This window comes from Mercenaria mercenaria, unplaced genomic scaffold (genome assembly GCF_021730395.1).
Source record: "Mercenaria mercenaria strain notata unplaced genomic scaffold, MADL_Memer_1 contig_1949, whole genome shotgun sequence".
Taxonomy (NCBI): Eukaryota; Metazoa; Mollusca; class Bivalvia; order Venerida; family Veneridae; genus Mercenaria; species Mercenaria mercenaria.
Genome location: NW_026459970.1, coordinates 2,506 through 20,634, shown reverse-complemented (window position 1 = coordinate 20,634; position 18,129 = coordinate 2,506). Strand labels below are relative to the sequence as shown.

At 35.2% G+C, this 18,129-nt stretch overlaps 1 protein-coding gene across 1 annotated transcript in view; it reads left to right on the top strand.

Annotated features, from left to right (window-relative positions):
- Positions 1 to 9,846, top strand: part of LOC128552020 (uncharacterized) — a 33,262-nt gene extending 23,416 nt beyond the window's left edge. Inside the window, exon 2 of the mRNA XM_053533014.1 lies at positions 993 to 9,846. Coding sequence (XP_053388989.1) covers positions 993 to 1,390 — 398 coding nt within the window. The 3' untranslated portion in view covers positions 1,391 to 9,846. The remainder of the gene's footprint in view (positions 1 to 992) is intronic.
- Positions 9,847 to 18,129: the final 8,283 nt, after the last annotated feature.

Genomic DNA, 18,129 nt, shown 5'->3' with positions numbered 1-18,129 from the left:
GGAGATAAGTTGGTGATATAATGGGTAGGTATTTTCCTTAAGTAAATAAAAAACATTTAATTCCTGATATTATGAAGATCTTACGAATTTATATTGATCTTTTTGTTTGTTTGTTTGTTTAGTTAGTTCTTTTATCAGTATGAACTTTTTTTTTAAATTTCTACCAAAGGTCTAAATGACCTTCTTATTTCGGTATTGTATGATTTGTTTATTTTTTTAAATAGAAACAGCCAAGCCAAGTTAAATATTTGTTTGAGTGCATACTATGCATTAAAAGACATCTTATTTGCTTCACTCACTTTTTATAATGCCCGGTCTAATCAGGTGACATCCTCGAAATATTTTACGTTCGTTCTTGATCTCCAAGGTAACCTATGTTTTCATCATGTCAGTTGCATAATATTACGTAACAATTTCCGCTTTGTTACTAATTACATCTAATAGAGCGACAAAGGGTAGCGTTCTATACAAAACATAATAAGTACCATTCGAGTCCGAGAAAAATAAGTATTTGAAGGAAAACTTATTTTGAGAGATAAAATTTAAGAAAATATTACATTTTCAAATGTAAGGACAAGGTTAATGTTTATATTGCGAGTAGATCATAGACTTGCGATTGCTCGCGGACGGACCAAAATAAAGAAAAAGTGGGCTATGTTGATAACGTAACCTTACTGTTATATTTCTCATATACACGTTTTCGTAATTGACCGCAGAAGTAACTCGAAGCAAGTTGTTTCTATATTGTCATTTTAATTGCCAATGGTTTAGCCATCCGATAAAAACTTGCAATTTTAGAGGCTTAAAATTTACTTGTAAAAGGCCTGCAATAGTTTAGAAAATAAACATGCAACCGAAGAGCCAGATCAGCGTAATCTATGTGAACAGCATTGTTGAGCTAGTCGTCTTTTTCTTACTTCATACACGTACTTGTTTTATTTTGAAAAACAATGAATCAAACATTTCAGATAAGGATTCAATTGTCATTTTAGGATTTGATTTTCCGATGACCTATACATCAGGAGAAGTTTTTAACTTTGATGAAACGTACAGACGAAGAAGAAATCCCATCATCAAATACGGAGCAAGAACTGGTGTAACTTGTGGTTCTCTAGCATGGTACGGGCAATGTATTGTGCAAGAGGGGCGCCCAACATTGCTTAATCAGATACAAATAAACCACACAAGAACAGACGAGAAGAAACAAGAATTTTCAGGAAAAGGTGATTCCGGCTCCCTTGTATTCATGGTCGACAACCAAAACACCCCAACAGCTATTGGGCTGTTAGTATGCGGTAATGCGAAATTGGGTTGTTCGTATGCTACTCCAATCTGTGAAATATTGGATGACATTAATATTGAAAAAATGAAGAGTTTCAATCAGTTATAGGCTATGTGGTGTCTTATGATTGTTTTAACTAGTTTACAGTTGTTTCGCATTAATCACGTACCAATGCATTTATTTCAAAAGTCTTTACCACAATCTTGATCAATTTAAATGAGAATATTTACTCACTGTTTGCTCCAAAAGAAAAGAAAGTCTTTAAAAATGTACAAAGTCCTAAAAAGACAAAAACACTCCGCCATTCCCTCTCCCCCTCCAAATAAAACCCCCAAAAATCTACCGTTAACTTCAAAAATTAAAAAATTTAAAAAATACAGTTATTCATCAGGAAATTTCTATGCAACCTTAATGAATTTCTCTTGATGATGTTTGTATTTAATATGAAATGTATTAATTTTTTATAGATTGTGTAGACAATAGGCATGTATTCTCCGCTTGTTTATAAACGTTGTATGAATATAGCGGAGACTATAAGACTGAAAACAGGCTCGAATTGTGCACTTTTTAGAAGAGTTTAGATCTTTATCTGATACATTACTATTATTTATAACAAAACATTTAAGATGTAGAACCCACCTCTACCTACCCTTTGATGGTACATTATAAGGGTCAGAGTTATGTCCCTTGAAATCATTTTCAAAAGGCATTGGTATACAAAACCCACCATATACATATCTATGTAATGTAAACGTCCCATCATTTTATGCGAAATGTATGTCGGAGGAAGTTAATAATCAGTCTAGGTGCTCAGAAATGAAAAACAAAATGTGCATATATGAGAGTTACGCCCCTTGAATTTGTCAAGTTATAGAAAAATTGGCAAGACTTATAATATTTTTGAATAGTTTTGTTCAGCTATATTTCCGAAAACGATGTTATAAGTAGTATAGGACATGCGCATGGGTTGGGAAACCCTATTTTCATGCTCCTCCCCTCTTTCCCCTTCGAAGAAGGACGGGTATGAGGTGTACGATTTTGCATATGTCGGTCGGTCGGGCGGTTGGTATGTTGACCAATCGGTTTCTTGATGATAACTCAAGAACGCTTGGGCATATGATCGTGAAAGTTAAAAGGGAGGTTGGTCATAATCAGCAAATGACCTCTATTGATTTTGAGATCAGTAGGTCAAAGGTCAAGGTCACAGTGATCCGAAACACTTAAACGGTTTTCTAATAATAACTTGAGAACGCTTAAACCAAGGGTCACAAAACTGGATATGGAGATTGATCATGACCAGCAGATTACTTTCATTGATTTTGAGTTAAGCAGGTCAAAGGTCAAGGTCACAGTGACCCGGAACAGTTTCTGAACGATAACTAAAAAACGCTTGAACCTTATATCACGAAACTTGATAGGGAGGTTTACTATGACCAGCAGGTAAGTTCTATTGATTTTGAGGTCAGTAGGTCAAAGGTCAATTTCACATTGACCAAGAACTAGTCTACGGTTTCCAGATGATAACTAAAGAATGCTTTAGCCTAGGACCTTGAAAGTTAATAAAGAGGATGTTCATGAACAGCAAATGACCCATATCGATTTTGAGATTAGTAGGTCAAAGGTCAAGGTCACAGTGACCCGGAATAGTTGAACCGTTTCTGGATGATAACTTGTGAACGCTTCGGCTTAGGATAAAAAAAAGTTGATAGGAGGTTGATCATCATCAGCACATGAGCCCTATAAATTTTGAGGTCAGTAGGTCAAAGGTCAAGATCACATTGACCCAGAAAAGTAAAACATATTTTGCCAAATAACTAGAGAATGCTTTTGTCTAAGATCACTTATGATTGGTAAATGACCCATGATTATTGATTTGAGATGAATACTTCTAACGTCTAGTGCACAGTGACCAAATAGTTTCTGTTCTTTTTGCAGTTACTGAATGCAGCAGGGGATGGGGGGATCTCGTGTTCTACGAGCTCTTGATCAATATTTCAGTCTGTCTGTCTGTCCGTCTCTATACTTGTCAATGTCCTAACACATTTATCAAATTCTTGCCTTCCGCACCGTTATTTCAGATTTGTTTAAATTGTAGAGATGGTACCTAAAAAAATTCAAATTCATCTTTATATATTTTTGAGAGTGAAATGATAGCTAAGTGCACCAATTTTCTAAATATATTTATAGTTTTCCTCTTCTCCATGTAGAAATAGAATTATTTGATATTTAAAAAATGACTTTTTCAAAATATCTGAAGCAAAATGGACAACTCTTGTATTGACCGTTTTTCAATGATTTTAGGATTTCCCCAATTATAGTCTATATCAAAAGTTTCCACAGCTAAATAAATTCAATAGAGTATAGTCTACTTTCAACACTTTGAAAGAGCCTATACTGAACTTCCTTTTGTCTTTTAATAAAGTCAAAATCCAAGACTAGCCAAGAGTCTAAAACGCTTGAAAAAATTCTGAGTGAAAGAGAATGACCTGCTCTTTATCATAAGCTTGCCAAAACCATATACCAAAAATTTACCTGAAAGAAGTTATTAGAGATTTTATAATGTAAACAAACCCCTACACCATTTTACCATCAATATTTCCCATTCATAAATGCACTCAATTCAGGTGATAGTTGCTGATATAATTGTAAATGAGAGGCCCCAACAAAAACCTTTTTTTTTTCATTTTTCAAGTTGTGTAAACAATTTAGGTTATAAATTAATGTTGATATCTGAAGTTACTCGCTTACTTTGTTAAAACAAAAACAATAAATAAAACACCTTATAGCTTGTTTAAAGTATTTGACCTGTATCGAAAATCATCAAATAAAGTAAACCCCATATGCTTTTTCAGCATGTATTCGTTTTTCAATTAAAGCAATGATCGTGATAATTCCATCCAGAGAATGTTGAATTGCTTAAAATACATTACATAGAATCATTACCTATGATCCACCTTCAAATGTTGTAATTACAACCACTACCTTAAAACATTGTAATTACATTCGATGACAATGATTTTTGTGTTACATTATTTTAAGTAAAGTACTCCTGAACAGTAAGAGAAACTCTTCCAAATGACTAAAGCATAAGAAACACTTTCAAAATGATTCATTTAAGTGATAAATATACGCAATCTAGCTACATTTTTACACAAAAGTGATACCAGTTTAACATTTGTTTTTGTTTTTTCTCATTGTTGGATATATAAATTTTACATTTTAATGTATATTTTGTGTAAACCAATGTATCACCATTAAGAAGAATAAATAACTTTGACTAAAAGATCAGAACTTAATAACGTTTCCTAATTTCGTAAATTTTCTTTAAAGGAATTTATGCATTATTTTACATTATCTTCATACATTACTAAACTTTCTATTAGGGCCTCGCTACAGCTTGTAAAATAACTGTCAGTGTAAGCCATGAGAAAAGTGTGCATAGTGTATATTGAATACAATGAGATTTAAACAAATGTAGATCATATTTTGTCTGCCTGATCAGTTGTTGGAAAAGGGACCTATCTGATTTTTCTTTCACTTTTGTCCAATGTTTTATGTTAGCTTCAGTTTATTGGTCAATTCAGAGTAGTTCCCCTTAGATTTAGTTGGGTAGGTACCATCTCTATAAATTGGTGTAAGTATCATTTCATTTGACAGTACAGACATATCCAAATTCAAGTTAATCAGGAGTCAGAGGCAAACATAATCTTGTAGTATCCGCAAACGCAAAGTCTACAATGTCTTGTTATAAAAGAAGATATCAAAACCTTACTCTTTCGATCTATATGCGTACAATTTAATCGCGTTGTTACGATTGAAATATGATTTTACGGTTGCTAAGAGCTGTCGTAATCCCATTTTGTTGATTCCACGTCAAAGGTCATGTCACCAATTTTGAAAAAATGACACATTAGATACTTTTATATCAAATAATTTCTGTATCAACTATTTTGATATTCTATAAACTTTGTGGATGTACACAATGTTAGTGTTTCTTTAGGTCTACAGAATAAAGATCAGTGTCATCTGAGAAGAACTGCATTTTGACATTCTTATTCCTTTTCACTAGTATTTAACCAATTATTATTTTATATAAAGAATGCTGTATCCTTTGTTCAGTTCTCATGGTATTACTTTACTTTGATTTCATATTGTTTTAACGCCAATTGTATATGCCTCATTTAAAAATAAGACATATTCTGTCTGTCCGCTTCAAAGCATGACTCCACATTTTGCCTCCATACATTCATATATTGAGCTTAATTTGAAAACAAGTGTCAATGATAATCTACAAAACGAGTTGCCGCTAAAATGTCAACTGATGTATACTTTTTTATTTACAACTTGTCTTTTTGCATTCAGCCTATTAAAAAAAATTCATTTCGTCGATGATAACATCTGAAACTCGTCTTCAGATATTTTGCGTTATGTTTTAATTCTTATATACGTAATAATTCAGCATGTCGTCAGGTGTAAAGGCTGTCGTTATTTCATCTATTGTGGCTACTTTAGGATGTTTCGTGATGTTGCGTTGGCTTGCACGCGGTTTATGCAACACGTTCCTTTGTGTCGTTCTGGCACACACGCGAACACACCATAACAAAATTTTGACAGTTGTGTGTGTTGTTTCGGTATGCGCGCCAACGCGACAAAACGAAACTAATAAAGATACACAGAACACACCAGAAGGATACATTTAATTTCGTATTTATCAGAGAGCTCAAGTAACGGATAAACTTTCATACATTTGATGCATTCTAAAACTTTCACTGGAAGATAATAAGACACAGTTGTTGGCGAGAAAGTGTTATTTTTGCAGTGAAGAGAAAACGTCTTCCATTTGCTCAAAGTTACTTATCAATTTTAAATCCCTAAAGAGAGGATTTCAGCTAGATGGAAAAATATCTTTTTTTTAAAGAAAACGTCTAGAAAAATAATTGGTAAAGCATGCCAGTAATATTTTTAAGCAAACACGACGATTTGCCAATAACGTAACGGTGTAATCGGCACTCCAGAGACATATCTATCGAATTACTACCTTCATACCTGTAAAAAATGTCAAAGGTTTAAAAATCCTTATAATTTTGGTTACAATAAGTTGATTGTCGGCAGTTTTGCAAATGTAAATTGCTCGCACAAGATTGTCATTTTTATTACATTTCTATCCGAAATCATTAAAAACAAAACAAATCTTGGGCCTTCTCGTAATGTAAACAGAAAAGCACTTCATTTGTATTACCTTTTGGCCATTTGTATGTAACAAAATAAAAGCCAAATAAGACTTTTGATGAGATCCGTTTCTGAGAAAGTGCTATCTTCGTTAAAAGTTTTCAAAGCATTAATCATACATTTATCACTTTTGATTGATTATGCATGCGTATGTATATATCTGATATTGTTTTAACACTTATTTTAGCTAACCAGAACCAAAAGTTCAGGGTGAATGATTAGAAAGTATAGGCTTACTTGAAACAATTATCATTTAGAATTGAGCAAAACTTGGTATTTGGTTTTCTGGCATAGACTTTTTTCACGTTCAAGTTGACTACATTTTTGGTTTGGTTGATCAAAAAAAAAATATATATAAGAAAATAAGAAAAGGTTAATTGTCTTCTCAGAATTACATCACGTTTGTGTAGTATTATTGACTAGTCATCCCAAATTAGTTCAGATATGTCCTCTTAAATGAATTTTATGATAAAAACCTAAATAAAAAGAGAAAAATCATTCAGTTCAGTAACTAGACCTGAAAAACGCAGAGGTAGAAATTTTCGGGAAAGCGTTGTTAGGTTCATGTGCTTCAGTACAAACTTAGAATTTATAAGTCAACACTAATTTTGAACATATCTTATTCTATATTAAGCATAGAGCATCGTGTCATCTGTTTAAAAGGAAAGTTAAAGTCATATAATTATAAGCAAATCATGTTGACAAGTTCTTTCTGCTAAAATAAATAAGTACAGATCTAATAGTGATGTGGCACAAAATTCCTCTTGAATATTTTTGAGATTATACAAGACAAATTGGTGCATTTAAAGTCAGACAAAACTGAGTAAATTAGACTGAAAAGTATATCCGACTAGCTTCAACCCTGAAATATAAAGAAATTCTTCAAGACAAAATGGTGCATTTCAAGCTATTCAAAGAAAAATCTGAGCTAATAAGGTCGAATGTACACATGCCAGCATAATTGGAGCAGAGGTTATGGTTTTCAAGTAAATTTTACATTCTACAAGACAAAACTGTACATATTAAAGTCATAAAGTCATTGCAGACAAGAAATTAATAGCAAATCAGATTAACAAGTTAAGCAAACAAGCCAAGATAAATATGCAACAAATCAGGTCCGGTCATTGTATCAAATCTTCCTGCTTTTGGGGGATGAAAACAGAAATTGTGATTTTTATGGAGTTATAAACAGCATCAAAAGTGCAATTTGTTAGGAAAAAAGCAGCTGTGCCTCGACCTCGTTACAACTGACATTTAAATGTCTTCCCGCGAACCATTTTATTGATACGTAACACATTTGTCAAATTTGGTCAAACATTTTCATTTGCCTGCACTTAAAACAGTTAAAATAAGGAAGCATTTTAAAGCGACTTCTTGTTTCCTTTATAGACCTTCGTTTAGTTTGTACAATTTTTTTTGCTTGACTGCAATAAGGCAGTCGCCGAAATGTTCAAACAACTCATTGACTGCTTGTTGGTTTTACACTTACTTTGGTCAGAATTATCTTTTCATTGACAATTATTTCAAGCGAGTTTTAAATAGTTCTTCTTCTCAATGAATACAACTAGGAGCCACCAAACCTAAAAGAAGAAAACAGTTTCTTCTTGTAATTCCTAAATTGATATCCATCTTAATTTTAATCCTTGTATGGACAATTTTTAAGTTCGTTCAAATGAGTCCAGAAAAAAAAGAAAATTATTTAATCTAACATATTTGATGATCAGCTTGTCTTTTCCTTTATTTGGAAAAATACATTATATTAGAATAAACAAACATAACACAAAATATACCTGTAATTCTAAGTGTCCCTCATTCGCATGGTTTGCTCATTGTCTGTTCTTTTTCTGACTGTCGGTCGGTCAGTTGGTCGATAGACCATTTTGATTCAGACCAACAAGTAGAGGTTTGGTTTCACAATAGTTATATTTCCTAAGATACTTCTCTGTGGTCAGATAATCGCCTCTATTATTTTGGGGTCAGTAGGTCAAAAGTCAAGGTCAAACTGACCTGGAGACTGCACAGGGTTTCTGCTCAATAAGTAAAGAATGTTTTAACTTACAGTCGTCAGAAATCATGGAATGATTGGAGTGAGAAGGTCAAAGGTCAATGTCACATTGACCTCGCGTCGAGAATTTCCACTTAACGCTTCTTCCATATGCGTTTTATCTTCATAGAATTATTGCTTGTAGCCAACTAATGGCCCATAAAGCTTTGAGGCCAGTAGGCTGAAGATCAACGTCACAGTGACATTGAAACTATATATTTGTATATTTGTATATAATAAAATAGGTTAAGAGATGAATTATTATCAGAATGTTTTTTCAAATTTTTAGTACGCTGGTGTGTTTCCTTTATGCTATTGATACATTGATACAGAAGATGGGTGTGCCTTGAGACATCCATTAAAATAATATTTTCAAGGTAACACAGCTTCAATGTCTAATTTTCTTGTATATATGAATCATGTATATGACATTTAAGGATAAATGTTTACTTACTGAACACATTTCAGATTTTATCATATAATCTGTCATGATTTATATTTAAGATCAAAAAGGTCGATGAGCGACTTATGATCTTGTTCTATTCTAGATGCGATGTTGCTACTGTTTGCCTTCAGTATGTAAAACGAAATGAAAATTTCGTACTAGTACTTAAATTTAAATATTATCTTAGGCTTTCTGAGAGTGTACTGAGGAAAGTTACGTTTCATAATCTTCCAAATAAGGTTTAAGTAAATATCGTTTAATTTCAGTCTCATGTATACGTTTCAGCATATCTAAGAATGAATATATTTGCTTTCTGTATGCTTCAAAAGATATAAAATACAATCAAGATTTTTCAGAATTTCATTTGCTTCAGTATTTTGATATTTTTCGAAATTCAGATAGTAGTTTTAGTTATAAGTAATTGCAAATACAAAATTACAACAAAATAATTAAATACGAGTAATGCAGTATGTTTTGAATTGATTTTAGTACGGTACTTTATTTGTCACTTTGTACGAACTTGATAAGAATACCAACAAATTAACTTGTTCAATATAAACTAGTTTATGATTTTTAGAGCTATCTGTTTTTCTTAAAAAAATTTATTGTGATGTACAACTGTAGGCAAGCCCTCTCTAAGCATTTGCGAGGTTTTATAATGAACCGTGAAAGCTGTAGCATTACTGTTTTTACCCCAAAATTGTAACAAGAGTAAATTTACAATAGCCGTATCCACAGTGAATAAAACCATGTTAACAGCTAGGAGTATAGTAACTCGTGTGTTAGATCAATAGTAGTGTACTTCAAATTTGTAATCTCTATAATAAATATATTCAAAACATTAAATGCACTTGTTGTAATTTATTTACAAGTGGGTTGTGAATGATTTGGTACTAATCAGATGACTGGCGACCCGAATACAAGTATGTCAATTTATTTGCGTCATTTATATAGGTTTCGTTTTCGTTGTTTTGCCATTGTTACCTTTGCTGTATAGTAAAACAAGCATTTTTGGACATGGATTGTGACTTTCACGACTAAACTGCAGCATTGAAAGCTTGGTATTTCTGAAGAATAATACTGTTCCAGTCAATATAGCTTAGAAAGTCATTATCATCAACGATGAATTTTTGTTGCACATCGAAGTTCCCAGTCCATATTTATATTTCCAATACACAACTGTCATGGTCGCCAGTCTGGAGTAGTTTCTTAATCCTTCCGCATAGGAACGAAATCCTGAAAAACACAGACAAAACAACTGTTAAAGACATCAGAAATGATAAAAAAAATGTACACAGTGTCAACAATTACATTTGGAATTTAACTAGTCAAAGTAGGGATGGCTTTAAATTGGGAAATTAAATATTTCATAGAACTACTTCCTATGATTCAACGACCCGGAAGTACTTCAGTACCGGGTTGACACCTTCCAGAGGCTGATATATACTCATCCGTGTTGTAATCTACTAATGTCTGTCCCACCTAATTTTAGACCTTAACTTTGGACTGATATGAAGATATGGAACGGGATCAAAGAACATAAAACATGTTATTTTATAAATTAAAAAAAAAAAAGTCATCCTCGGTAATTTCAAGGAATTTTGCAACTAACATCTGGTTTCCCCGTGCGACTGAATTTCTTTTTCTCTGTGAAAATTTGCTGCTGTTTATTTCTGACCGCCATTGCCAAATATTCTCTATTTTGGAGATTTTCCGGAAATTTCAAGTGTTATTCCTCGGGGACGTTTCACTCATATATTTCTATATTTAGCTATTTTTCCTCCAGTAAAACAGCTTGGGTTTGAAATAGGATCTATAATATAGACAGAAAACGAAATTTGGAAAAATGCAAAAATGAAAATTAGAAAAAGAACTTACTTTGCATAAAAGAATCTTACCATAAAGTATTCACTGCTATAAGTTCCTTTAAAGGAAAGGCAATTTGTTCTTCTGTTAAATCTGTCTGCTAGGATTTCTTAAGTCATTTAAAGAAGAGAAATAAAATCAAAAGCGGCTTTAAAATGAGAAAGTTATTAGCATTTAGATATTTGATCAAAACGGCGGCAACTTGTTTTGTGACAAAAGAAAACAAAGTGGCGGATTTATTAAATTTCTAGAGAAACATATTTTAATAGTATTTACTAATGTCTGTAAAATAATTTCTCTACCTTTTCTATCTATAATAAAAGAAATTACCATGTTTTGCATCTTATAAACACTCAAAAAACATATGAAATCAATCTACCTACAAGGTTATTTGCTAAATAAAGAATTCAGTAGTGTGTAAATGACGTTCTAAACACACTAAAATGGCTGCCTCAATGATCAATAACTTTCTTAAACTTCAAACTACGATACTTTTTTCAATGGTGGTCAGATTTTAAAACTCCTTTCAGCGTCCTGGTGTTTCTGAGCTTCATGCCGTCCATGTATTATATGAAATTAGAAGAAAACCACCTAATGTATGTGGTAATTTTAGGGAATTTAGCCCCTAAAGATCGAAGAAAATGCCACATAAACACCATATGTTGGCACGGACGTCCGTCCGTCCGTTAACAATTTCTCGTTATCGCATCTCCTCAGTAACTAGGCCTACTGGGGGGATTTTTACCAAACTTTGTCAGAATGATGTATTGGTACCCTAGTTGTGTCCCCCTGAAAATCAGACTGGTTTAACAATATTTGAATGAGTTATGGCCCTTTGTTTATTTTATAATTTACATAGATTTATATAGGGAAAAATTTGAAAATCTTCTTGTTCAAAACCATAGAGCCTAGGGCTTTGATATTTGATATGAAACATCATCTAGTAGTCCTCTTCCAAGATGATTCAAATTATATCCCTGTGGTCAAATATGGTCCCGCCCCGGGGTCACATGGTTTATATAGACTTATATAGGGAAAAACTTTGGAAAATCTCTTGTCCAAAACCACAGGGCCTAGGGCTTTGATATTTTGCATGTGACATCATCTGGTGGTCTTCTACTAAGATTGTTAAAATTATCCCCATAGGGACAAATATGGCCCCGCCGTGTGGGTCACATGGTTTTATATAGACTTATATAGGGGAAAATTTTGAAAAACCACTTATCTAAAACCACAGGACCTAGGGCTTTGATATTTTGTATGTGGCATCACTTAGTAGGTTGTTCGAATTTTCCCCCTAATGTCAAATATGGCCCCGCCCTGGGGGACACATGGTTTACATAGACTTATATAGGGGAAAACTTGTCCAAAACCACAAAGGGCCTAGGGCTTTGATATTTTGCATGTGACATCATCTAGTGGTCTTCTACTAAGATTGTTCAAATTATCCCCCTGGGGTCAAATATGGTTTTATATAGACTTATATAGGGAAAAAATTTGAAAAACCACTTATCCAAAACCACAGGACATCATCTAGTAGGCTTCTACTAAGGTTGTTCAAATTATCCCCATAAGGTCAAATATGGCCCCGCCCTGGGGGTAACATGGTTTACAAGTAAAAAAGTCTCCCCGTACATTCAATCAGGGTTGTTATATTTCGACCTTCTCAGATCGTTCAGCACGTCTTTTATGTCGTGTTACCGGTACTGTTTTGTTTCTCAACATAACCATTTCGGCCTGGGTGGTTCCAATACTCCCGCTTTCATAGCCTTGGGTATTGTATAATCACCCCTTGCTTGGATATGGTGCCTGCTTTTTAATTTTGTCTTTTGACAGTTCCTGTGATACGCAGGCTCCATAACCTCAGATCCCCTTTCTAAATTCCAGTGTGTTAAGTTCTGCCCATTGTTTTCTCGTTCAGGGCAAACCCTTTACTTTATCTGGTGACCAAACGCCGCTCTTCATGGAATTACACGCCTCAACACGGGTATCATTGAAGGTTCCATGTTCACCGCCGTTTGAATACATCTGCGGATGTCTCTTAATTGCTTATTGTACTTTTAGCATGTGTAAATGTTGAGTTCTGCTCAACCAGGGGCTAGAGGGCGTGGACGGTAGCATGCATTTCCACTACCGTCCATGAACAGGCTCAATCAAACCGAGCCTGCAACATTTTCGTTTTTGTCGTGTTGGGCGATCTGTGAAGTTTCCACTTTTCTCTATTTTACATAGACTTGTATAGGAAAAAACTTTGAAAATCTTCTTGTCCGAACCACAGAGCCTAGGGCTTTGATACTAGCATCATCTCGTAGTTCTCTACCAAGTTTGTTCAAATTATCCTCCTTGGGTCAAATATGGCCCCGGCCCAGGGGTAACATGGTTCATATAGACTTATATAGGGAAAAGCTTGTAAAATCTTCCTCTAAATAACCTATAACATTCAAATTTGGACCACATGTATAGTTTTGAGTGGCAAGATGAATATTGACATGAGTTGACCTTGATTTTGACCTAGTAACCTACTTTCACATTTCTGTAGCTACAGCCTTCAAATTTAGACCACATGCATAGTTTTGTGCACCAGAATAATTTTTGACCTTGACATTGAACTAGTGACCTACTTTCACATTTTGGAAGGTACAGGCTTCAAATTTGGACCACATGCATAGTTTTGTGTTCCGAAATGAAATTTGACCTTGATTTTGACCTAGTGACCTACTTTCACATTTCTCAAGCTACAGCCTTCAAATTTGGACCACATGCATAGTTTTGTGTACCGAAAACATAATTGACCTTGACATTGATCTAGTAACCTACTTTTACATTTCTCAAGCTACAGCTTTCAAATTTGGACTACATGCATAGTTTTGTGTACCGAAAAAAACTTTGACCTTGACTTTGACCTAGTGACCTGTTTCTTATTTTTGAAGGTTCAGGCTTCAAATTTGGACCACATGCATAGTTTTGTGTTCCGAAATAAAATTTGACCTTGATTTTGACCTAGTGACCTACTTTCACATTTCTCAAGCTACAGCCTTCAAATTTGGACCAAATGCATAGTTTTGTGCACCAAAAAAATCTTTGAACTTGACATTGACCTAGTGACCTACTTTTACATTTCCCAAGCTATATCCTTCAAATTTGGACCACATGCATAGTTTTGTGTACCGAAAAATAACTTTGATCTTAACATTGACCATGTGACCTACTTTCACATTCTTGAAGGTACAGGCTTCAAATTTGGACCACATGCATAGTTTTTGTGTTCTGAAATGAAATTTGACCTTGATTTTGACCTAGTGACCTACTTTCACATTTCTCAAGCTACAGCCTTCAAATTTGGACCAAATGCATAGTTTTGTGCACCAAAAAAATCTTTGAACTTGACATTGACCTAGTGACCTACTTTTACATTTCCCAAGCTATATCCTTCAAATTTGGACCACATGCATAGTTTTGTGTACCGAAAAAAAACTTTGATCTTAACATTGACCTAGTGACCTACTTTCACATTCTTGAAGGTACAGGTTTCAAATTTGGACCACATGCATAGTTTTTGTGTTCTGAAATGAAATTTGACCTTGATTTTGACCTAGTGACCTACTTTCACATTTTTAAAGATACAGGCTTCAAATTTAGACCACATGCATAGTTTTGTGTTTCGAAATGAAATTTGACCTTGGTTTTGACCTAGTGACCTATTTTCACATTTCTCATGCTTCAGCCTTCAAATTTCGACCACATGCATAGTTTTGTGTACCAAAATGAATTTTGATCATAACATTGACCTAGTGACCTACTTTCATATTTTTTGAAGGTACAGGCTTCAAATTTGGACCACATGCATATTTTTATTATGCCACCGAAGGGAGGCATATTAGTTTTCAACTGTCCGTCCGTTCGTTTGTTTGTCAGTTCGTTCGTCCGTTCGTCACAATGTTAACTTTTTGCATGAAGGCACTTTACTCGCGAACCACTGCACCCAGGACCTTCAAACGTCACATGCTGATAGTACGTATTCAATATACCATCCCTACTGACTTTGGGGTCACCAGGTCAAAGGTCAAGGTCACTGGGCCAACGTTATCTTTCTGCATGGAAGCACTTTACTCGCGAACCACTACACCCAGGACCTTCAAACTTCACATGCTGATAATACTTATTAATTACACTACCACTACTGACTTTGGAGTCACCAGGTCAAAGGTCAAGGTCACAGTGGCCAACGTTAACTTTTTGCATGAAGGTACTTTACTCGCGAACCACTTCACCTAGGACCTTCAAACTTCACATGCTGATAGTATATATCAAGTACACTACTACTGTTGCCTTTGGGGTCACCAGACTAAAGGTCAAGGTCACAGGGGTAAACGTTAATTTTTTGCATGAAGGCACTTTAGTCGCGAACCACTTCACCCTGTACCTTCTAACTTTACATGCTGATAGTACTTTATGTGTACACCAACTCTACTGACTTTAAGGTCACCAGGTCCAAGGTCAAGGTCACAGGGGCCAACGTTAACTTTTTGCATGAAGGCACTTTACTCGCGAACCACTTCACCCAGGACCTTCACACATGATGATAGTACTTATTGAGTATACCACACCTACTGACTTTGGGGTCACCAGGTCAAAGGTCAAGGTCACCAGGCCAAAGGTCAAGGTGCTGCGGGGGCATTGTCACCATTAGTGACAGCTCTAGTTGTGTTCTGAACTGAAATTTGACATTGATTTTTATCTAGTACCTTCTTTCACAATTCTCAAGCTTCAGCCTCCAAATCTGAAGCACATGCATAGTTCTGTATACCGAAATGAACTTTGACCTTGAAGTTGATCTTGTTACCTACTTTCACATTTCTCAAGCTACAGCTTTCAAATTTGGACCACATGCATGGACCACACGCACAGTGATGTGTACTGAAATGAAATTTGACCTTGATTTTGACCCCTAGTCTTGAAATTTGGAACAATCAAAAATGGCTCAATGGTGGGCGCCAAGATCACTCTGTGATCTCTTGTTGAGTAATTCAAGGTAAGCAAGTTTGGTGAAGGTTCGACTAAGAGAGCGGACAAGGCTCAATTCTCAGTTTTTCCGAGTAATTCAAGGGATATACTCCAAGAGTGTCTTGGGCGATTCGGCTTGTTATCGAACTTGGCTGAGATATTATGCCCAAAAACATTTCAGCAAGTTCGATAACCAGCCAGATCGCTACAGGCACTCTTGGTTTATGACCCTTGAATAACTCGAAGTCTGCGAAATTAGCCTTGTCCATTCAAACGGTTTTGATCCGATTGTCAATTTAATCCTACATGGATCCTCAAAAATGACATGATTTCTTCTTACTCTTTTTCGGGATTAACAAGACATACAACATCAACATTATTACCTATATGATCCGTAACTGAAAATTTAGACGGGCGTATTTGTGACAGTTTGGCACTCCTGTTCTATTTTCCTGCTATCAAGGAAAAACTGCAGAATCTTCTTCATTTTCTTCATTTTCAGAAGACCCCTTTCCCCCGTGTAGATCTTTTAGGGGACAATTTTAACATTTGGTATATGACCTGACCATCAAAAGGGTGAATACATGTTTTTGTTTGTTTTTTTAAGAAGATATAAGGTTTGTTTGGGTCACTGTCTTATTATATGCATTACTATATATGAACCCGATGCTGTACCGATCAGCCTGCAAGCCTGGATTCTGTCTCAGATATGACTGGCATTCTGACCAATTTTTTTTTTTTTTTTTTTGGTTGGATTTAACGTCGCACCGACACATGATAGATCATATGGCGACTTTCCAGCTTTAATGGTAGAGGAAGATCCCAGGTGCCCCTCCGTGCATTATTTCATCACGAGCGGGCACTGTGTAGAACCACCGACCTTCCGTTAGCCAGCTGGATGGCTTCCTCACATGAAGAATTCAACGCCCCGAGTGAGGCTCGAACCCACATCGATGAGGGGCAAGTGATTTGAAGTCAGGGACCTAAACCACTCGGCCACGGAGGCCCCCTCTGACCAATAGGGTCTCTTCAGTGGTCGGCCTGAATAATACAACATTCAACAGCTGTGTGACATGCGATGTATGTGGGGATAACACGAACAAATTTTACATTATGTGCATTTCCCCACTCACTTAATGTCAGGTTAGCATGGCTTTTATGACCATCTAGTAACAAAAAGATGGACGTTGTCTTCTCTAATAGGCACATGTTTTAGAAAATGACTCTCCATGAAATCTAAAAACACTAAAGAATTAGACCACCCACTTCAAGACATGATGCCCAAGGCTCCAGGGATTGCATCCTCAAGAAAACTCCATCTTTTTCCTAGAATCAAATAATGTGGGGGAAATATTGTATCCACAGCATTTCCACTGCAATGATAAAAACTGTTTTACCCCTGCATGAGGTTACTGAGTTAGGTGAGAATACCTTTTAACAGACAGCACTTGATGGCTTATTCTCCATGATCAGACCTGTCTCATCCTCATTCCAGAGTCTGCCCGGGCTTTCAATAATGTCATATTTTTCTTATACATTTTTCAAGTTAGTGTAATATTTGTCCAGTACTTCTGTTGAAGAAGCCTTCGCCCGCACAAGTGCAAGTTTCTGAGTCTTTACAGTATGGAGAGGTGATCGTCTAGTCATAAAACTCTATAACCAGTCCTTGGTCAAAATTGGACAATCTTCATTCTTTTTCCCTATAGCCTTTTTGCAAAGTACTTTGCCAATCTTAGTAGTTCACCAGAAGAATAGCCATAATCTATTTCTGCCATACAGTTGATGTGGCTGATAAATGACTTCTCTTCTTTAGAAAAAAAGTGTGGCAGGTCCAGGTTTAACTTGTAGGACACCATTTAGGCAGAGGTTGCAAACCTATGGTTCTATCTTTAAGAGTACTCTGGAATACCATAGACTTTGTAACCTTTATAGACCTCTGTTGGTGAAATATGTGGTATACGATTTATGTTGTACAAATAAAAACATGGACTTACAGGATTTTAGTATTTTCTATTATATTTTGGGAAAATATAATCTGTAGATAACTTATTATGGAGCTTCAAAAATTACACATCGGTGAAACTCTACGTTTACATAGATATGTAAATCGGGTGATGACGTCATTCAGGCTAAAGAAATTTCAATAAATTCGGAATACATCGGTATTGCCCTTCCACCGGTTAAAAATTGAAACTCTTCCAATCGATGTCTAATTTATGCACAACTTCCAAATTCAGACGTTTTACACAGAAAATCCAT